We start from the raw sequence: 23045 nt of genomic DNA on the forward strand, positions 1-23045 counted from the left end.
CACCTGCAGCCCCTCCTCCCGCCCGCAGGGCCCTGCCGCGGACGCCAGCCGCCCTGGCCTGCGGCACCCGGACACCGCCAGAGTCCCCGCGCCCCTCACCCCCACCCCAGCGCCCAGGACCCTCCACCTACACCTGGAGACCGCCGTCCGCATCGCTCCTTAGTGGCGTTGGTCAGCCCTGGGCGCGGGTGTCCGCGCGGCTCTGCCGATGGCTGCTTTCATCTGGGCTTAATTCATTGCCAGAGAGCGGAAGCGTGGGAAACCCGGCTCTCTTCCACCCCTTTGGAGACCTGCGGGGTCTGTGTATGGACGGGGCCTTGGAGCGTCTCAGATGCCCAGCCAGCCAGCCATCCCCCCGTGCACCCACCTATCCACCCGTCCAGCCCGCCGGCCGTCCGGCCGGCCTCCCATCCCCCAGCAGCCACCCACTCACCAATCCATCCCCTCGGCTGGCCCTCACATCTAGCCGCATGTACCCACAACTGGTTATCTACCAGGTCTCCACTTGGGAAGCAATTTTGGAGCTATGTGGTTGGGAAATCTCAGAGCTCTGGGTATCTTGGTTTGTATTCTCAAAGATTCCATCAGAGGCTTGTGGGATGAGGTAAAACTGGGGAAGGGTGAGAGAACACCAGAACCCTGTAAGGTGTGGAGCCCCGGAGGAAGGCGGGAGGCATATGCTGTCGCCTTGTCTTTTCCTTGGGGACGTCCACGCACACACCTGCGCAGCCACGGCCCGCAGGCGCATCTGTGCATCCTGGGATCTGCATCTGGGAGCGCTGGAAAGGCCTTCAGCCGCCAGCACTGTTCTCTGCTGTCCAACTGATGATATAGTTCCATTCTTTTGCCTGGTGTTTTAGACCAAAATCCGTTTCCTGAGTTAGGATTAGGGCACACATCTACCAATAGTTCAGGCAAGTGATTCTCTGAAGGATTCCTCAGGAATTCTTTACTACTTTAAATGCTTTTCTCTTACTGACTTGGGGCTTACACAAAGCTGTAATCATATGCCCCCCGCCCCGTATTGGGGTTTGAAATCAGGGCCTCAGCTTGCTGCTTGCTCACTTGGCCGGCACACTAACACTTGAGCCACACCACCAGGCTAGTTTTTTTGCTGGCTATTTTGTAGTCTTTTCTGCCCCCACTGGCTTTGAACAGCCATTCTGCATATTTCAGCCTCCTGAGTAGCTAGGATTATAGGTATATATAATATAGACATATAAGCATATTGGTTCTTATGAATATTCATTACTATGTAAATTACTTGGTGTGGACATAGCAAGCACTTGCTAATTTTTAGTTATTTTTTAAATTATCTGTAGTGTAAGTAGTTGTACAAAGGCATTACTGTTCAACAAACCAGTTTATGAAAGCAATCAATGCGGATCATGATGGGTCTCACTCTTTATATGCTTGTCCCTCCCAACTCTATCCCTCCCCTCAATTTTCTTAACGTTTTAGGATAGCATTAAGTTTTATGACTGTATTCCCCTCCCCAGGAGCCCACTCCCCACCTTTTCAATACCTAATGTAGGTGAATCCTGATTTAGTCACTCCCTGAGGTGAGAAGTAAGACCATATCCTAAAAATAGATGGTGAAAAACAGGACTGGACACATGGCTCCTAGGTAGAACGCCAGCTTTGCAGTCAAGTGCTCTGAATTCAAATCCTAATACTACTTTAAAAAAAAAAGCACTTGTGATTTCTTTGTTTTCTTTCACTTTTTTTTCCCATACTAGGATTTGAAATCCAAGCCTCATGCAATCTGTTGCTTGAGCAATGTCTCCAGCCCAGAGGTTTGATTTTTGTTTTTGTTTTTGCCACGGGGCTTGAACTCAAGGCCTAGGTACCATCCCTAAGCTTCTTTTGTTCAGGGCTAGTACTCTACCACTTGAGCCACAGTGCCACTTCTGGCTTTTTCTGTTTATGTGGTACTGACGAACCCAGGGCTTCATGCTTGCAAGGCAAGCACTCTACCACTGAGCCACCTTCCCAGCTCTCCAGCTCAGAGTTTTATTATTTATTTGCAGCTGGTTAATTGGAGATAGAATCTCATGGACTTTTCTGCCCAAGCTAGGTTCAACCCACAATCTCCCATATCTCAGCCTCCTGTGTAGCTAGGATTGCAGCAGCGAGCTTGTAGGTCGGATATCAAGGCATGCCCAGTTTCATGATTTTATATCTCTTGGGCAGATACCTCCCTGTAGGATTGAATTGCCGGATTATTTGTGGCTTTAATGTCCTAAGTACCTATACCCTCTTTGTTCAAATGGGGATCCAATTTGGATTTTATCCAGCAATGTATGAAATGTTGCAGTTTCTCACATCTTCACCAGCATTTGCTGTTGTCAGGTTTTCCCCTTTATCTGTTAGCTGTTTATTGATATCCTTAATTTCTTTTTTGTGCCAGTACTGGGATTTCAACTCAGGGCTTAGGTGCTGTTCTTAGCTTTCTTACTCAAGGCTGGTACTCTACCACCTGAGCTGTGGCTCTACTTCTGGCTTTTTAATGGTCGAGATAAGAATCTCATAGACCTCTCTGCTCAGGCTGGCTTTGAACCTCTATCCTCAGATCTCAGCCTCCTGAGTAACTCTGAGCCAGTGGTTTATGATATCAGATGTTTCCCAGTGTGCATGTGTGGCAGTCTTTGTATCTCCTGTGATAAAGAATCAGCATCTTTTGCCCATTTTGTAAGTTGCTTTTATTCACATTTTGTATTTTATTTTAAATATTCTGTAGATGTTCTAGATAGCCCTTTATAAGGTACATATCCAGGCTCTGTTTTTTGCTTTCTTTCCTTTAAAAAAATTCATAACCAAAGGCAGCTTTTGAATATTTTCATCCCAACCTTCACTTAATTTTTCTTTTGTGGATTGTTGTTTTGGGCAGCCTAAGAAATCTCTGCCAAATCCAAAGCCATAAAAAGATTTCCTTCCACTCCATGTTTTCTTATAAATGTTTGATACTGTTGAATTTAGTATTTAGTCGATACCTCATGTTGAATTGACTTTTGTATAGGAGTGGGGTTTTTTGTTGTTTTGCTTTTTTTAAAATGAAATCATATTGATCTAGCATAATTTATTTAAAAAAGGGTTGTCTTCTTTTTTCTGCTGAACTGCCTTTGCAAATACACTGAAAATTAACTAGATAAATATATATATTGAATTTATTAATGTACTATTCTTACCAATGCCACACTTAATAGCTGTAGCTTTGTACTTATTTTTGCTTACACGTATACATGTTAACTGGGTATGATGTGACAGTCACAAGCATGCGTAGAACATGGACTGAGAAATCCACCTTCTCCCCTCCTTCCCTTCTCAGTTCCTCCAGTTTTCAGCCTCTAGCAGTCATGAGTTCATATTCAGATGTACTTTTTCAGCTTGCACATATGAGAGAGAACGCGTGGTTCTGGTCTTTCTGTGTCCAGCTCATTTTACCAACATAATATCCTCTGCTCCCTCTACCCTGCGACAAATGTCAGGATTTCATTCTTTCCTGGCAGGATAATAATACTCCATTGTGATGCACAACACATTTCCTCCTCCATTCACTTGTTGACGGGTACAGAGGCCCATTTCCTATCTTAGCTGCTGTGAACAGCGCTTCCATTAACCTGGACGGGAATGTCTCTTTGGTCTGCTGTCTTTATCTCCTGTTGACAGGTACCCAGAACTGTGTCAGCTGGATCTCATATCTACTATGACTGAAACCCTTCCACAAGAGGCTATAATAAGACTTCACTACCGTGTCCAGTTATAGGTAACAGTAGTCAACCTTGCAAAACTAAATACTGGCAATTAACAACATAGCATAAAGATCACACACAGTGATGAAGTTGGTTTCGTTCCTGGTTGCAAAGGCAGTTCAACATACACAAATCAACAAATACAATACATCACAGATCCAGGATAAAAATCATAGGATCCAAGCAGAGTGTAGTGGTATACATCTGTAATCCTGGTCCTCAGGAGGCTGAGGCAGGAGAATCTTCAGTTTAAGGCCAACCTGAGCTACATGGTAAGACAAAGCTCACTCATCATAACAGATGCAGAAAGAGTAGCTGGCAAAATCTAACATCCCTTTATGATAAAAACCTGAAGCATACCAGATATACGAGGGTCATACTGCAATATAATAAAAGGATATTTATGAAAACCTATAATCAATATCATACTGAACTTGGAAAAACTGAAGTCATTTCCACTAAGATCAGGAACAACACAAGTGTGTCTGTGCCCACTGCTTCTGTTCAATATAGTAGGAGAACACTTAGCCAGAGCATTTCCACCAGAGAAAGACATAAAAAACAGAAAGGAAACCAAATTGCTTCTATTTACAGATAACATAATTCTGTATGTAAAAGCTCAAAGACTTAATCAAATATTATGAGAGATGACAATTTAGCAAAGTAGCATGATACAAAAGCACTATACAAAATCAGTAGCTTTTCAGTATCAAGAAGAAAATCATGAAAGAAATGACATTTCTATAAAATACAATTTTATTTTTTTTATTTTTATTGTGAAAATACCATACAGAGGGGTTACAATTACATGGGCAAGATAATGAGTACATTTCTTATCAAGCATTGTTGCCTCCTCCTTTGTTTCCCCTTCCCATCCCTTCCCATCCCTCCCTCCCGACCCCACAACCCTCCCCTTCCCCCGTCAAAGTTGTAAAAGTTGTTTTTCGACATAATGACTTGTACATTTCATTGTTGCAATGGGTCCACTTGTATCCCTATTTAAATGGTTTTTTTTTCCCTTCCCCTCCACAAATTATACCAACATCAAATACAGTGAAAGCAGGGGTTATACTGTGGGGGAGGGACATACAATGTCTGAGACAAGCAGATAAGGTCAGATGAGTTGATGTTAGGTGAAATGAACCCCAAGATAAGTATTCATATGTTTTTCTTTCATGCGATTGTTTCTAGCATATTTATAAGATGATTTCTTTGTTAAAATAAAATTTTGAATAACAAATTTTTTACTTAAAAAATACAACTTGCTGGGTGCTAGTGGCTAAAGTCTATAATCCTAGCTGCTTAGGAGGTTGAGATCTGTGGATGTCAATTCAAATCCAGACCAGGCAGGAAACTTCATGAGACTCTTTATCTCCAACAAACTACTAAAAAAAAGCCGGAAAGAGCACTGTGGCTCAAGTGGTAGAGCACTCACCTTGAGCAAAAGCAGCTCAGGGACAGCACCCAGGTCTGGCAAATACATTGCCAAACACCAGTGGCTAACACCTCTAATCCTACCTACTCAGGAGGCTGAGATCTGAAATTTGTAGTATGTAGTCAGCCCAGGCAGGAAAGTCTATAAGACTTTCATCTCCAGTTAACCACCAAAAATCAGAAATGGAGCTATGATTCAAGTGATAGACTGCTAGTCTTGAGTGAAAAAGCCAAGGAGCAGCACCCAGGCCCTGAGTTGAAGCCTCAGTACTGGCATGCACACAAACACACACACACACACACACACACAATTAAAATTAAAATTACCTAGGAATAAATTTAATGAGAATCATAAAACTCAGATGAAGGAAATTAGAAAAGACTCTGTGTGTGTGTGTGTGTGTGTGTGTGTGTGTGTGTGTGTGTGTGTAAATACCACTTATGTTAATATTAAGGTTAGAAGGGTACTACTAAAATGTCCATATCACTGAAAGTTACCTAGTCCCGTCCAGCAGATATGACACTGATGGAAAATAATTATTCATGACAAAAATAAAGTGAAGAGGCAAGAAGGAGCAGGCCACTGTTGCCACTGTTGAACCATTCTCAGCCTTCGAATTTATTGTGCGGGCAGTAGGTTTTATGACAAATGGAGCTAAGTAAGACAAACTCTTTTGGCCACTTAAACATTCCTCATGGTTATGTGATGAGCTAAAGGGTAGTTTCCTATTTCTGTGCCTCAAACTGTGCTCTACCTATGTGGCGCACACAGAACCCTAGCGTACAAGCATTCACCACATTCATGCCTCCAAGACCTCGGCCTGCATTACAAACATCCCACACGTACACAGCAGCTTTCTGCTGCTTCTTTACATTCATACTCTTTGCACCCATTCCTGCTTTCTCAGGTGGCTCTGACAAAAGCAATGTATAGGTTAATAGGTGACATGCAACCTCCATCAAAACACGTACGGCATTTGTTACAAAGCTAGAAAACAGTCGTGAAACTCATGGAAGCATTAGAGATCCTTGAATAGGCAAAGCTGTCTTGAAGAAGAACAAAGAGAGAAAAGAAAAGAAAAAAGCTGCACATCTCATGCTACTTGATTTTGAGACATGTTGTAGGTTTACAGTGACAATGTGGTCTTGTCATAAAAATGGGTGCAAAGACCAATGGAACACAATGGCGATGCCAGAAATAAACCCACACATCGACAGCCAAATGATTGTCAGCACAAGCACGGAACACCTCCAGTGCAGAAATAAAATGGTCCTGGGAAGACTGGGCATCCACATGGAGAAACTTGACCTGTCTCTTCTCTTACAAAAATCCACTCAGGCTGCACCAAAGACATAAATACAAGACTGGAAACTTTGAAACTACTAGAAGCAAACATCAAGATATTAATATGGGCAATGATCTTCTGAATAGAACCTATAAAACACAGGAAACAAAAACAAACATTGACAAACAAGATTATATTGAGCCTAAAACCTTGCACAGCACAGAAAACAGTCAACAGAGTAAAGAGAGAGCCCACCGAAAATATGTGTGAGATGCTCAGCTGGCAGGATTGTATAAGGGCAGAATATACAAGTAACTCAGAAAACCTAGCAAACAATTCAAATGGGCAAATTACCTGAAAAGCTACCTATGAAAAGAAGGCGTACGGATGGCAACAAATCCAGTCAATCTCATTAACATCGGGGAAATGCAACCGAAAATGATAATTAGATACCATCTCACCCCGGTTAGAATGGCTATTCTAAAAAATAACACATCCTAGGAGGGTGTGGAGAAAAGAGTCTTGCTATACACCATTGGTGGGGATGTAAATTAGTACCTCCATTATGGAGAACAGTAGATATAATGTGTGTTCTGGGTATGTGTCCGCAGGAAGAAAAGACAGCACACCAAAGAGACATTCCCGCCCAGGTTAATGGAAGCGCTGTTCACAGCAGCTAAGATAGGAAATGGGCCTCTGTACCCGTCAACAAGTGAATGGAGGAGGAAATGTGTTGTGCATCACAATGGAGTATTATTATCCAGCCAGGAAAGAATGAAATCCTGACATTTGTCGCAGGGTAGAGGGAGCAGAGGATATTATGTTGGTAAAATGAGCTGGACACAGAAAAGACTAGACCCACGTGTTCTTTCTTTTATATGTGGAAGCTGAAAAAGTGCGTCTGAATGTAGAATCGTGACGGCTAGAGACTGGAAGTGGAGCGTGGGGAGGGAGGGAGGGGAGGACAGAGGCTGGATTTCTCAGTGCACTTCGTATGCCTGTATGCAGATATCACACGGAACCCAATTAATATGGATTATTAATGCATATTAATGAAAAATACAGAACAGGAAACCAGACTTTGGATTTTAGGCTAGTGCCTTGCGGCATGACACCGTGGTGATGCTGGGCTGCGGGAGTGCATCCTTCCCTCCAGAGAACTATGAGTAAACAATGCTGTTCTGGGTTGCTCAGCTGCGGTGTTTGCTAGGCTAGCCATTGCTAGTGCATTTCGATGTTCTTTCTCATGTGTTTTTCAGAGGTGCTGGGGTTTGAACTCTGGGCCTCATGTTGCTAGGCAGGCAGCCTTCCTGCCGACCTACACCTTAAGTCCTCTTGTTTTTGTTGGTTTTGTTTTTTTGCAGATTATTTTTGAGTTAGGATCTTGCTTTCTGCCCAGGTGCACACCTGGGCCAGGCCCTTATGTGAGACTTCCTGCCGTAGCAAAGATAACAAGCGTCTACCACCATGTCCAGTTCTCCGAGGAAGAAGTGTGTCACAAACTTTTCTGCCTGGGCTGGCCTTGAACCTCAGTCTTCCCAGCCTTAACCTCCCAAGTAGCAGAGGTAGAGAGCCACATTCTCCGCAGGCCACGCGAGAGTGGGGACACAGGCAGATGAAGCAGGTGTGGTGCGGACCACATTGCGTGGCTCCTCTACAGTGGGCGTGGTCGCCCCCCTTTGGTGGTGGCATGAACTTCATGGGGAGAGACACAAGACAACGACTTCCAAGCTTATGCAGTGGGAGTCTTCCAGAGATAAGAACATGTGGGGGTTTCTGACCCTCAGAGTTCCCCTAAGTCAGAGAGGAGGTCTCTTCTCAAGATGGCTCCTAGCTACAGTACCCTGGGGCTTTGGGGAGTAGTGTAAATCCTCTCCCAAAGCCAGGTTCCCGCTCAGGTCTCAGGTCTTAGCTAAGAGGGCTGCTGGCCACATGGTCCAATGGCTAGGGCCATGGCAGATGCACTCATGTGCTTGTCTTCCTCTCCCTTTTGCCCTAACCCCTGCAGAGGGAAGGAGCTTCTTTCCAGCTTGGGTGGCAGATGCGGGGTGTTTTGTGTCTCTTACTGCGCTCCTGTCTTAGGCTTCTGAATCTGGTTCTAGTCTTGCTGACTTCCCGTGCTCTCCCGCACCCACCTGTCAGTGACTTTGGTTCTTTGTGGAGAAGGTGAGCGCTGGGCCTTCTGCACCGCTGTCAGGAGCTTCTGCTGTGCCCCGTCACTTGCACCATTAAGCAGTTGAAGGTTATCAGCTGGTGCATCACCAAGTCATGGACCCCATGTATAATATGATTGACTTTGAGGAACTGGCTCAGGTGATCCTGGGGTCTGGCCAGTCTGAAATCCCATTTCAGGCAGGGTGAGTTTCAGCTTTGGGCTGAAATTTCTGACAGAAGTTGATACTGTGGTCTTGTCTTTTCCTTTTATAGTCTTCAGCTGATTAGATGCAGCCCGCTATGTTCTGAAGCTAATCCATTCTACTTAAAGGTCTATTGACTTAAATGATAATTTCATTTTTAAAAAGGCATAGCAATATGTAAACTGTTGAAGGTACTTCTTCTTAACTTTTTTTTCTTCCTTTTATCTTTTGGGCAGTTGTACCAGAAAAAATAGGGTTAGCTTTGTGTAATGGGTTTCAAGGAAATGGTGCGTTATTTGCACCATTGAGAAACTTGTAGCATTGGGGATTAAAATGTACAGTAATCTCAGTACATCAGCCACTTTGTGTTTCTGGACTGATATAAACCTCTTACATGGGGAGGGGGTTATTTTATCGTTCATGATTTGAGGATTCAATGCATAGTCCTTGGCTCCATGACGAGGTAGAACATCAAGACATCAGAAACACGAGGCAGAGATTTCTCACCTTATGGCAGACAGGAAGTAGAAAACGACAGTAAGGCACTAGAAACAATCCAAGTATCTGTTCCCAGCTCCATACTTCCTCCAGTTGGGTTTTACTTCCTGTGGTTTCCAGAACTCCTCCAAGTAGAGCCCCAGCCTGGAGACCTACCCTTTAATGCATTAGCCTTTTGCGGAGAACATTTCATGTTTAAACCACTATAGTAGTTTTGTTCTAAAATAGAACACTTTATTGTAAAAAAGGAGAGAGACTTAATTTTTAGAGAGAAAACATGGCAGAGACTGGATTTGAACTATCCACCCTCCTTCCTAGTATGATACCATCAGTACAGTTGGTGACCAGGTGAAAAAGTGTCATGTTGGAGGAAATCCATGAGTTCAAATATAGTTTTATGAAATATTATATAATAGTTATTCAATATGTAGAAAGTATTCTTCACAATGTTGATTGTTTAAAGCATTTTAAATTCAAACTAGGTGCCAGTGACTCACACCTGTAATCCTTTCTACTCTGAAGGCTGAGTTCTAGAGAAGCAAGAATCAAAGCCAGTGCAGACTGGAGGCTTCCCATCTCCCATTAGCCAGCAAAATGTCAGACTGGAGGCCTGCCTGAAGCAGTAGAGCACCAGCGATGAGCAAGAAAGATGAGTGTGAGGCCCTGAGTTCAAGCCCTGGTTCTGAAAAAAATAACAAAAAAATAAAAATAAAAAGTAATAAAAATAACAAATCAAAAACATAAATCCTATCACATTTTACTTAACACTCAAAACTTGTTTTCACTCAATAGTCTTGAGATTCTATTGACTTTGCTAAACATGGATGTAATTAATTCCATTAGCGTGCTTAGTCATATAACCACAAGTGAATGAAAGGAGCCTAAAACAGATAGCTTAGGCTTTTGTTTTTAAGCAGAAAAAGGTTTCATTTTTTTTCCCCTCTAAACTGAATTCTAGGCAGGACCTTTAAATGAGATGACAATTGAGGAAGCTCAGGTTCTGTCTTCCAGCTTCTGTGTCCCACATCACCAAGTGTTTGCTAGCACCCTAAGACCAGGTGTGAAGGGGAGTGGAGCGCTGGCCACCTGGGTAACACCTCAGTGTGTCGCCGGGGGAGAGCCTGGGGAGATGCTGTTTTCTTCAGTGGCAAAGGCCAGCTTCATAAGCTCCACAGGATGTGGAGCTAATCGTATTCTGTTTCTCTGGTCTACCTGGGCAGGCAGGAATTTGTGGATGCCTATGTGAATTATGTCTTCCAAGTCTCCATTCATGAATGGTACACAGCCTTCTCTAGCGGCTTCCTCAAGGTGTGCGGTGGCAAAGTCCTTGAGCTCTTCCAGCCTTCGGAGCTGCGGGCCATGATGGTGGGGAACAGCAACTACAACTGGGGCGAGCTACAAGAGGTGAGCCGAGAAGCTGCATCCTGCCCTCGGGTGCGGGGGTCTCCAGCTGGGGAGGCCGAATACGAGTTTGGGCTATGAAGTGTGGTCAAAGCTAGCGTGAGCTCCACAGAGGATCCCTGGCTCAGAAAACCAGAGACTAGGGAAAGCAGCTTAGGGCTAGAGTGCTTACCTAGCATGCACAAGGCCAGAGGTTCAACTCTCAGCTCTGCTGAAGGAGCAATGGCTAGCGTGTGCACCTGGAACCTGGTTGCCTTCAAGTATGCTCTGTCTGCACAGGGTTCAGAAGTAGTCTGAGGTAGTTAGTTCTTCTTGTCAAATACAAATGGTATACAAGGTCCACTAGAATACTCTCTTTATCCTGTAAGACATATTCTGCTTTTTGTCTTTTCTTTTGGACAGACGGCCATCTATAAGGGTGATTACTCAGCCACACATCCCACTGTGAAACTATTCTGGGAAACATTTCATGAGTTTCCACTGGAGAAGAAGAAGAAGTTTCTCTGTAAGTAGTAGTAATCTCACTTTGGTATTTGTCCACGTTTTGATCTTAACTTAGAGTATGGGACAATGCATTCCACAGTGAAGATGTAGCCATTTTAAATTTACGTTTTATGTCTGAATACTATCGGTACCAGCTAAATCGGTAAGTTATATCTTTTCTGCATAACAGGGAAGTAAAAGGGAGAGAAAGAAGCATTTCACTGTTTTCATTTCTCTAAAAGTAATAGTTTGCCACGTGTGGTGATTCATATCTGTAGTCCCAGCTGCTTGGGAGGCTGAGGTACCAAGATCATTTGCACCTAGCAGTATGAGGTGGCCCAGTGGCCTTGTTCCTTCCCTCCAAGTAAACATGAGTACAATAGTTTATCTGAAGCATTCGTTTATAACAGGAAATGACTTGAATTAACCTTCCTTGTATCTCCCTTAAAAAAAAACAAACAAACAGAGCCACGTGCTGGTGGCTCACGCCTGTAATCCTAGCTACTCAGGAGCTGAGATCTGAGGATCACAATTCAAAGCCAGCCTGGGCAGGAAAGTCTATGAGATCCTTATCCCCAATTAAACACCAGAAAACTGGAAGTGGCGCTGTGGCTCAAGTGGTAGAGCACTTGCCTTGAGCTGAAGAGCTGAGGGACAGCGCCCAGGCCCAGAGTTCAGGCCCCACAACTGACCAAAAAAAAAAAAACACAAAAAAACAAAAAACCCAAACCAAAAAAACCATTGCAAGTCATAGTACATTGACAAGACATCTTATCTGCCTAGAAGATGTCTGGATCAGCTCTTCTGGTTTTTGGAAAGGAGAGAATAAAAGAGAGGAAAGTCGACCATAAAGGGAATTTCTTTTTTCTTTTTTCTTTATCTGTTGTGAGGCTTGAACTCAGAGCCTGGGTGCTGTCCCTGAGTATTTTGCTCGAGGCTAGCACTCTACCACTTTGAGCCATAGCTCCACATCTGGTTTTTTAGTGGTTCATTGGAGGTAAGAGTCTCATAGACTTTCCTTCCCTGGGCTGGCTTTGAATGGCAATCCTCATATCTCAGCCTCCTGAGTAGCTAGGATTACAAGTATGATCCATGTGTACTGGGCTCCTAAAGAGCCTTTCAATAGCTAGGTGGCACAGGTCTCAGGCATTTCCAGTAAGAGAAGACCTTGAGGCCCTTTTCTATCTTCTTTTTTTTTTGGGGGGGGGTCCAGTCATGGGGCCTGAACTCTGGGCCTGGGCGCTGCCGCTCATCTCTTCAGCTCAAGGCTAGCACTCTACCACTTGAGCCACAGCGCCACTTCCGGCTTTTTTCTTTTTGCTTATGTGGTGCTGAGGAATCAAACCCAGGGCCTCGAGCATGCAAGGCAAGCGCTCTACCACTGAGCCACCTTCCCAGCCCGCCTTTTCTATCTTCTAATGGAAGATCTTCCTTGCTTCCTATGTCAACCAATCCTTTCAGCTTTGATTTTGCCAAGGTTCGAGATGAGTATGGCGGCACATCTTCGATCGAGGCCATGTTTTCATGTGAGAGCAGTTCTGAGTATCTGCCCCTCCATTGGCTGCTCACACTCACACAAGCATAATTGTACTTTCCCTGCGAGCCACAGGGTGTCATGCCTTTCTCTCTGTTGCCTGGAGACCTCTGAGATCCACTGGCACAGCTGTGAAAGCCTTTTCTCCTTCTCCGCAGTGTTCCTTACTGGCAGCGACCGGATTCCCATCTACGGCATGGCCAGTCTGCAGATTGTCATCCAGTCCACAGCCAGCGGGGAGGAGTACTTTCCTGTGGCCCACACCTGCTACAACCTGCTCGACCTCCCTAAGTACAGCAGCAAAGAGATTCTGAGGGCTCGGCTCACCCAGGCCCTTGACAACTATGAGGGTTTTAGTTTGGCCTGAGGTTCCCCAGCGTGCCATAGGTGTCCCTCCCGTCCTTCCTCGGGACCCACACGAGGCCCAGTCAGAATACCGTGGGGAATGGTCTCTATTTTTTTATTATCTAAGTGGGTTGGGACTGGTAGATGTGTTTCCAGGTCCAGGGTTCTAAGTAGTATACAGCCTTTATGAAAAGTCAGGGGTTGGGGTGTAAAATTGGCTCTGGTCTAGGAGGTGGTTTGATGTGTTTTATTTTTGTTTTAAACCCAGTTATCCCAGTGTCCCTTGCACCTGTGATTGTGTTGCAGTATGCTGGAAAAACAAAACAAAACACAAAAGTGGCAGTAGATTTTTAAACTTCGATTTCTTAAGTGCTACCCTGACCTTTCCCCATAATGCCTCCTTGTCCCCAGAACTTCCCATTCCTCTACCAGAATGACTTTGCCTGACCTGTCCTCCTTACCTGTGCATGCGGATCGTCTCTTTTCAGCCCAGCCTGGGAAGCACCCTGGCTGATTTCAGCCCCTCTAAGCCAAGGAAGAAAGGACTACTTCAGAAACTTCCACTTCCAAACAAGTGGAGTGGGGCCCATTATTTTGGTGGAGCTGTGGAGCATTTCTTAGAGCTTTTACGAGCACGTCCTGTTTAAAAGAAATAACAAAAGTTCTGGAGGTAATAGCAACCTTCCGTGGCTGTGCCCACTTCCTAGGCCTCCGTGAAGATACGCAGTACAGAGTGGGATTGCTTTTGGACTCAATTCTCTTCTTTTGCTCAGCCACACCCCTATGGCAAGGTGGCGAATCAATTATCCTCCGTTTCTAAGCTAGTTGCATTGACTTCTAAAGAGTGTCTTGCCCAAGGAAAGTTAGGAATAAAACGTTTCCATCCCCTTTCTCCATTGTTCCATGTTTGCTACCATGTGCCCTCTCTACCCTGTCTCTTGTTTCCTGCCCTCCTTCCCATCTTACTTTATTTCCTTTCTTCTTTACTTCATTCTGTTCATTGTTACTTGATTTCTCAGATGCATGCTATGTGTTTTTTTTTTAATATTTTTATTTAAATTGTAAAGTTTCTTTCCCCTTCTTTAATTGTCAAGACTTAAGGACATTCTTGATGATGGTAGTTTTATCACTTTTGAAATGTGTGTTTACGGTAGGATTTGGGGGTGTTGTGTTTAAATTAAATATATGTATCCCCAAAATGATGTGCTCAGCCTCAGTCATCATGGGATAAGAAAATTCTCCATGATCAAAGATCTCGTGAAAGCCTAATTTTAATATTCATAGTTACTAGAGAGAAGTCTTACTTATATAAAATGAAGTATTTATGAACAGTGATATACAGCAGCAAGTCTTGATGAAGGATAGTAGATTTTTGCTTTTCCTTTTGGTTTTTAAAACTTAACTCCAATTGCTAAATCAGTAGTTTTTCAGTCTTTATAAATACAAGATTAAGAAAAAAAAGGTATACAATTATATGAGACGTTTATTTTCTATGTGTGTGCATATAGTTCAATATTATACAATAAATTTGGTGTTTTAACTTAAAATTATTTCTTATTGTGCTTGCTGAATGTATACCTTAACTGTAGTAGTCCCTTCTTACCTGTGCACGCCTATTGTCTCCTTGGGTGGGAAGGGAAGCAGAGAAGGAACAGATAGCCTGGGGGAAGAAGGGGATTTCTGGGAGTTGTGATAGTAGAAGCCAGCCTGGGCAGAAAAATCCCTGAGACTCTCATCTCCAGTTAACCAGCAAAAAGCCAGAAATGGAGATATGACTCAAGTGGGAAAGCAGTATCCTTTAGTGAAAAAGCAAAGTACCAGCACCATGTGCACACATTTACACATTCACACACACACACAAAGGAGGGCAAGTGAGAGGAAATGAAATAATGGGGGGACTAGGGAGGAAGAAGGTAGATTTGGTTTTGAAGAACAGGTTTAGCATTGGAACATCAGTGGGTTGGCTCTCCAGGATTTCTTTAAAAAGTTTGACCCTTGGGGTGATATAATCTGAGTTTGGCTTTAAGAAGGAAAGTCTGGATAGTTTAAACTTAGAGGGATTGGAATGGGAAGGACAGAAGCAGAGTGGGAGGTTGAGGCAGGAAGATTGTGAATTCCAGGACAGCCTGGACTACATAGTGACACCTTATCTCAAAAGAAAGAGGAGGGAAGGAAAAGGAAGGGAAGGAAGGAAAGGAGTAGGGAGGGTGCACATGTGCGTTACACATACACATAAGTCAAACCTTATTGCTGCATTTTATAGACAAATTTGTGAGTTGTGGGATCCCTAGGTCCCATGGGAACTATGACTGAGTGTGTGAAGAACGAATGATGTCAGTAGAAAACTGCTGGTTGTTTGTTTATGCTATGGCTCAGTAAAGACACAGGATTATGAGAGTCTGACTTCTGCAGTAATCCTGTCAAATGACAGGAAAAGAGTCTCTGTGAGCTTATCTTATTGCTTCCAGATATCCTGTTATCCTCTTGGAATGTGCCCTTTTGATCTATTCCTGAGATTCCTTCCCTTAAGCTATCAATGGGACAGTCTGACCCTATAAAACTGGAGAACAGGGAAGATATCTTCAGTTTAATCATGCCTGTCAGTTAAACTCATTCCTTGCCTCGTGGTGCTATTAAAGTCAATGAAAGGACACTGCACACATATATTCTTCATCTTGTCATCCTGGTATCTGCTGGATGGAACTGGCTAAGTCAAGAAGGGGAACAGAAGAACATTAACCATATTTAGTTTTCTACTGAATCCCCCATTTGGGGCACTTTGTTGGGGTAGGTGGTTGAGAGGAACTTAGAATCTGTTCATTTCATTCTGACCATCGTTTGAAATAAGTAAATAGTAGTTAGAGAAAAGGGTGGGTAAAGAAGAGCATGTGTAGAATGTAGAGAAAAACAGATGGAAGGTGATGAATGAATACACTGCATAGGGATAAGCACAGGAGAAAAGGGAAATAAAGCCAACGCTGATCTGCAGGATTTCATCGTTCCTGTTTATCAAGAAATAGATATGTTGGTTTTCTTTGGCTTTTAGAATGAAACCAAGCAAATTATGTACATCTAAGATTAAACAGTCTGACAACACGATGCTCATTTTGTCATTACTTTCCCTTTCTACAGAAAGGGGAAGACTTACCTGGTGCTGGCAGTTCACACCTGTAATCCTACTACTCAAAGAGACTGAGATCTGAGGATCCAGGTTTGAAGCCAGCCCCGCAGGACAGTCCTGTGGGACTCTTGAATAAACTATAAAAACAGAAGCGTGGTAGTGGTGAGGGGCTGTTTCAGAAAGGATGAAATTTCTCGTATTGATGGGACTAAGGGACTTCCCCCCTTGGAAGTGACAGAGAACCTTCCGTTGTGCCTGCCCGGCACAGGCGGTTGGGAAAGAAAGATTAAGCAACTCCATGAGAGCTGAGCCATGTGAGACAGTGGCAAAGATTGATCTCTGACTCCAAATTTCCCCTTGGGGCTACTAACCTTCCAGGGTAGATAGGGCTGTGTCCACCCTGATCCAGCTGTGAATTAGGGTAACACCTGCCATACCTTTGTCCTGAGGTACCAGAATATACACCAGAGTAGGTGCCAGAAGCGATGTCCACCCCATTGTGGACAGACTCCTTGTCTCTGTATTAATAACAGCCTCTCCTACGGATTAGCCAAGGCAGGCTTTCGTACTTTATTTTCTTCCAAAATAATGGAGTGTATACGCCTTAGTTATATGTAGCACCAAGAAAATTAATTCAGATGTCAGCTTTTTTTTTTTTTTTACCCCCAGAGTGGCTGGTGCTTGGCAGGGTCTATAATCACATGGTCTTCAGATCTTTTAAAAGCTGATTTTCCTCAGCCTAATCCCATGGGAGTTAGGTACAATTTATGATAATTATTGATTCAGCTCTCCCTGGCGCTGAACTTCCTGAGAAACTTTAAGAATTAAAATACACACACACACACACACACCACAGATGGAGCCATGGTTATATTTTCTTGAGGATTAGGAGAGGAAAGAAAGCAAAATATGAACTCTAAAATATCCCCATTCCCTGTGGGTCATCGGAGTCTGACAAGAAGAGGACAAAAGTCAGTGGCAAGTGCCAAGTAGGTACTGGCTTATGTCCCTGCAGGGCTGGCTTCCACAGCCAGCTCTTCTGGTTCAAAATAGGTCTCTTGACCTTTTATGCCCAAGCATTCTCAGAAGCTCAGATGTTTGGAAACTAAGTTCAAGGACTCTCAAGTTCAAGTTGCTGGCAGACTTGGGGAGGAGACTAGGGACGTAGAGCTTCTAAATTCCTGAGCTAATGAGGTTGGGAGAGAAACCTGCTTCTGTGAGACTGTAACATCATTGGACTCAGCGAGCCGGCCCTGCTGCTGGCCTTGGGAATGTCCCCCCTTTCCCCCACGTATGTCCCTCTTGAAGATTGATGAGAGATTGGAGGACCCCAGGGACTCCTCCAGTCTCAGCCCAGGCCAGGGGTGTTGATGAAATTGTGTGTGTTCATTAGGAGGCTGCCAAAATGAGCAACCCCCCTCCTGAGGGGACATTTTGTTTTCAGTTGTTAAAAATACACCCCGATACAGAAATTTTAGGACATGTACATAATCAACCCAGAGGTGATTCCATTCCTTTCCCAAACCCTCGCAAAACTCAGACACTGCCACATCAGTATCCGCCACCGTCTCAGACAGCTGTTCCTACATGTCTGAGCAGATCTGGACCTCCCAAAATGATGTTGGGGTGAAGCAGACTTAGCAGGGCTTGCCTTGGGCTACGAGGGAAGGGATTTAGCAAGCGGGAGTCCTTCTGAGAGCAGCGCAGATCTGCTTGAGAATGGGCATCATCAGAACGTCTCCTTTCCTCAAGAGATGGCATCAAGATCCTGTGTTCTATTAGTACCAGCGCGTGCTTAGAAAGTGCTGGATGTGTATTTTCTGACCTATCAAACAGAACCGGAGGGGTCTGGGAAGAACGATGCCAGGGATGCCTTTTGTGAAGGGATTCGAAATACATTGCTGGACTAACTTCAAGACAGGAAGAATCTTTGTGTCGGTGCTGACCCGGCAGCGTTGTCTCCTGAGGACTTATTCTGTGGTCACTTAATAGTCATCCAAGTGAATTTTTATAATAACCTAACTACTTAGTTACTGTGATCATTCCCTTTTTTTCCCACATAAATAGCAGCCAGTTGCAGCGGTTCACTCCTATAATTCTAGCTACTTGGGAGATGGAGATCAGAAGGATTGGGGTTGAGGGTCTCAAGACTTCATCTCAACCAAAAGAAAAGCTGGATATGGTGGTGCACACCTGTGATTCCAGCTGCATGGGAATCATGAATAGGAGAATTACCATCGTGGGCAGCCCAGGCATAAATTTGAGAGTGTTTTTTAAACAATAACTAAAAAAGCCTGGTGCTGATGGCTCACACCTGTAATACTAGCTACTCAGGAGGCTGAGGCCTGAGGATTGCAGTTCAAAGCCAGCCCGGGCAGGAAAGTCCGTGAGACTTATCTCCAATAAACCAATCAGAAAATTGGAAGTAGCATTGTGGCTCAAGTGGTAGAGCACAAGCCTTGAGCTGAAGAGCTAAAGGACAGCACCCAGGCCCAGAGTTCAAGCCTGCAACCGACAAAAAAGAAAAAAAAAGGACTGAGGACGTGGCTGAAATAGCAGCGTGCCTACCTAGTAAGTGAAAGGCTCTGAGTTCAAATTCTAGTATTGCCTAAAAGAAAAAAAAAAGATGATAGCACGGGTAGAGTTAGGCCATGTGTGCAGTGTGGCCGTCACCCATCAAGAAACTCAGCCTGTGGGTGGCTCGTGTGCTGGTTAATATAGGGTGTTGGATTGATCAGAGGAAGTAGTCATTTCCTCCCCCCGGATGGGATGCAGTCTGGCCCCTTGTTAAGGTGAGGTTTTTGGTCAAGCATCATGGCTACCTGTACCCCAGCACCCAGATGTTCATATCATATCCTCCTCACGGCTCTCCGAGACCCTCCCTCATTCCCGTCCCTCCCCAGTGATTTGTTGTTGTTTTTAATGCCACTAGTAGAGTTAAACTCAAGACCTGGATGCTGTCCCCGATTATTTTTGCTCAAAGCCAGCACTCTACCACTTGAGCCACAGCTCCACTGCTGGGCTTTTGCTGGACTAATTGGAGATAAGAGTCACACAGATATTTCTGCCTGGGCTGGCTTTGAACCACAAACCTCAGATCTCAGCCTCCCGCCTGTAGCTAGGATTATATATGTGAGCCACCGGGGCCTGGCTTCCTTGGATTAATCTTGTACAGTAATTTGAAGTTCTTTGGCAGTCACAGTTATAAGAGGAATCACAATGTCTCAAAATACACTGAGAAATTAACTTCAAATCTCTGAAAGAGGATGAGCTCAGAATGCATTGTAATGTATAATCCATGCACAGAGGCCCCACCGGGGGTCGGTGTGGTCTGAGGCTTGGTTCTCGCGGGTTTTCACTGGGCTGTGTTCCCTGGACAGCTGCAGTGCAGGGGGAGCCACCCTGTGGTATGACAGAGCCTTGTTGCTGGGAAGGACAGCGAGAGCCAAGCTGTCAACAACCCTACCTCCCGCCAAACCACGCGTCTGCCTGCCAGCCCCGACGCTGAAAGTGCATTTGGGAATTGTGACTGGGTCTTTCCTGACTCAGAGTCTACCGTGTGTAGTAGTCATGTGGAGTTAACTCAGCACATGGAGAGCTCTCCTGCATTCCTTTTTTTTGTTGTTTTGTTTATCAGTCTGTAGGGCTTGAACTCAGGGCCTGGGCACTGTCCCTGAGCTGCTTTTGCTCAAGGCTCGCACTCTACCACTTGAGCCATAGCCCCACTTCCGGCTTTTTCTGTGTATGTGGTACTGAGGAATCGAACCCAGGGCTTCATGCATGCTAGGTGAGCACTCTACCACTGAGCCACCTTCCCAGCCTGTGTTTTGTTTTTCATGTTTTCAGGACTGGGGATTGAGCGCTGGTCCTCGAGCAGGCTGGGCAAATGTGCTGCCAATTAAGCCACACTCACAGCTTTTCTCTTTCTTTGTCTTTTTTCTTGTTGCTTGTGGGGTTTGAACTCAGGGCCTGGGTACTGTCCCTGAGCTTTTATGCTCCAGGGCTAGTGCTCTACATCTTTATGCCACAGCGCTACTTTTGTTTTTTTGGTGATTAATTGGAGATTAGAGTCTCTCAAACTTTCTTGTCTGGGCTGACTTCCAACCAGGATCTTCAGGTCTCAGCCTCCTGAGTGGCGAGGATTACAGGCAAGAGCCAGAGGATCCCAACTTTTTGTTTGTATTTCAGATAGGATTTTCTGCTTTGCCTGTGTTACCTTGAACTAGTATCCTCTTCTCTGTCTCTTGAATATCTTGAACTACAGGTGTGTCCCTCCATGCCTGGCCCTTAATTCAATTTTGCATTTTTAGAAGAGGTAATGATCTGGCTACTGTAAGAGAGACTGGCAGGGGTAGTACCATGTTGGAGTCTAATCAGACTGGCACAGGCCATAGAACCCAAGGTGGGGAAGAGGGGGCACTTGGCCCTGTATAAATTTCTGGTCCCTTAAAGAGACAGTATTGCTGGGCATGAGTGGCTCATTTCTCTCTTTCTTTTTTTTTTTGGTCAGTTGTGAGTCTTGAACTCTGGGCCTGGGCGCTGTCCCTGAGCTCTTCAGCTCAAGGAAGCACTCTACCACTTGAGCTACAGTGCCACTTCTGGTTTTCTGGTGGTTAATTGGCTCTGAACCATGATCCTCAGATCTCAGCCTCCTGAGTAGCTAGGATTACAGGTGTGAGCCTTTGGCACCTGGCCGAATGGCTCATTTCTGTAATCCTTAGGAGGCTGAGATCTGAGGATCATGGTTCAAAGCCAGGCAGGTAAGTCTGTGATACCCTTATTCCCAATGAACAACCAAAACGCCAGAAATGGAGCTATAGTAAAGTGCTAGCCTTGACCAAATAAGTGTAGGGACAGTACCCAGGCCCTGAGTTCAAGCCCCAGGACAGGACACATGGAAAAAAAAAGACATCAAAATGTTGGAGGCTGGAGAAAGGTTATTAAATAAAGCTCGTCCCTTCTGCCAAATTGAATATACTTGGGGATCCAGCGACACAAAGCTTCAGTAGTAGGATTGTGGCATTAACTAGCATCTATGTTAGCTGTGCTGTGTCTTTGCAGTGTGAAGTCACACTGGCTTTGGTGTGAATCCTGGTTTTACCACTACAGCAAAGTCATTACTCTGAGCCTTTACGTTTTTCCCAGTCACTTGGCGTGTGCGTAGAACAAGCAGGTTGAAGGACTCTGATTTTTGCCTCATCATTGTGCACTGTGCCCCCCAGTCAGCGGGCTCTGAGCTGCTGAGGCCTTTCCAGGAAGCCTGGGCACCTGCAGGTCCTTAGCTCTGCACCTGGTCTGTGATGGGCAAACACCCAGGGCCAGGGGCTCACGTCAACAACCGACATACGCCTCCTCCAGCCTGTTTTCTGGTGGCTTCACTAGTTTCAGAACTGCAAATGCCTCGTGTATTTATCTAGAGCACTTTTATTTTTTCATTTACATATTTTTTTTTTTTTTGGTGCGGGTACTGGGACTTGAGCTCTTGCTAGGCATGATCACTCAAGGCTGGCACTCTTCCACCTGAGCCACACCTCTACCATTGGCATTTTGCTAGTGAAGAGTTGAGGATTTGTCCTCCCCAGGGTTGGCTTTGAACCTCAATCCTCAGATCTCAGCCTCCTGAGTAGCTAGGATTACAGGTGTGAGTCATGGAGCCCAGCTCTCACAGATGTGATGAGTACTTAATTTTTTTTCAAAGCGTCAATGTCTTTGTCTCTGGACCCCGTCTAGCCCTTTTGTGAATTAAAAGCAGCTAAACCTGACCTGTTTTGCTACAACATGGTCCTGTTTGCTTCAACTTCCCAAACTGGAAACTGAAGAAACTTGATCCTCATGCTGCCTTCGAGCTGCTGCCAGAAGCTAGCATGGATTCCTTAAAGAAGAGCGAGGCGAGACCCGCAGGCAGTTTATTCCATAGTGACACAGTTCGTACAACTTCATTACAAATATTTTATTTATACAAAATACTGTCATGTACAAAAAATGTGGATAAAACACTTCATCCTAATTACGTTTTTTTAAAAAAAGGACATGGGTAATTTCACATGCTTTCTGCTTTCATGTCATGTAAACATTGTTCTGGGTTCTACATTACTCGGGGGCATTTTATCCATTCTCATCCATTTTCGTGACTTTCTGTGGACGTACTTTCTGATAGAGAAGGCGCGCTGTCACCAAACTGAATTGTTTTCTGTCAGAACCAAAAAGAACTCTGCACCTCTCTTCGATGGGATTTCTCTTCACTCATGGCTGGAACTCTACCACTCGAACCACACCCCCACTTCCAGCTTTCTGCTGGTTAACTGAACAGGTGAGTCTCGTAAATCTGTCTGCCTGCATTGGCTTCCAACCATGATCCTCAGATTTCAGCTCGCATTATAGGCATGAACCACCAGCGTTAGCCCAAAATGATTTCTTGAGCTGTAGCCATGACAGTGCAAAATACGATTCTCTGAAGACACAACTGCTACTCCCTAATAAGATGAAGTTGTAAATGACATACTTTCATACTGCATACACCTCTGTGCACACCTGTGGTTTTGAGCTCAGTGAATTCCTACAGCTGCCGAGGAGGATCATGGCGGAGGTGTGCAGATGCCCAAGAGGGCACAATCTCTAGCCAGGAAGTGGCAATGACACAGGCAATGCCCAATGTGAATTTACAACTCCTGGCTGGATTATGCCAGGCTGGTTTCCATTTATACCGGCTCTATGTGCACAAAGTAAATACATAGCAACCGGAAAATAGGTTGACCAGTTTTGTTTTGACAGAATGTTCTCTTTAGTATATTTTGAGGCTCAGGTGGGGGGAAATTGAAAAGAGAATGAAGGAAA

General features: G+C 44.6%; 1 protein-coding gene across 2 annotated transcripts in view; it reads left to right on the forward strand.

Moving 5' to 3' along the window:
• The window catches only part of Herc3 (HECT and RLD domain containing E3 ubiquitin protein ligase 3), a 109829-nt gene extending 95698 nt beyond the window's left edge, over positions 1 to 14131 (forward strand). For both annotated transcript variants that reach the window (XM_013029773.1, XM_013029774.1), the window contains 3 exons: positions 10548 to 10731; positions 11131 to 11233; positions 12904 to 14131. In XM_013029773.1, the coding sequence (XP_012885227.1) occupies positions 10548 to 10731; positions 11131 to 11233; positions 12904 to 13112 (496 nt within the window). In that variant the 3' untranslated portion in view covers positions 13113 to 14131. The remainder of the gene's footprint in view (positions 1 to 10547; positions 10732 to 11130; positions 11234 to 12903) is intronic.
• The last annotated feature ends 8914 nt before the right edge of the window (positions 14132 to 23045 follow it).

The sequence above is a fragment of the Dipodomys ordii genome, unplaced genomic scaffold (genome assembly GCF_000151885.1).
Source record: "Dipodomys ordii isolate 6190 unplaced genomic scaffold, Dord_2.0 Scaffold122, whole genome shotgun sequence".
In the NCBI taxonomy this organism is placed as follows: Eukaryota; Metazoa; Chordata; class Mammalia; order Rodentia; family Heteromyidae; genus Dipodomys; species Dipodomys ordii.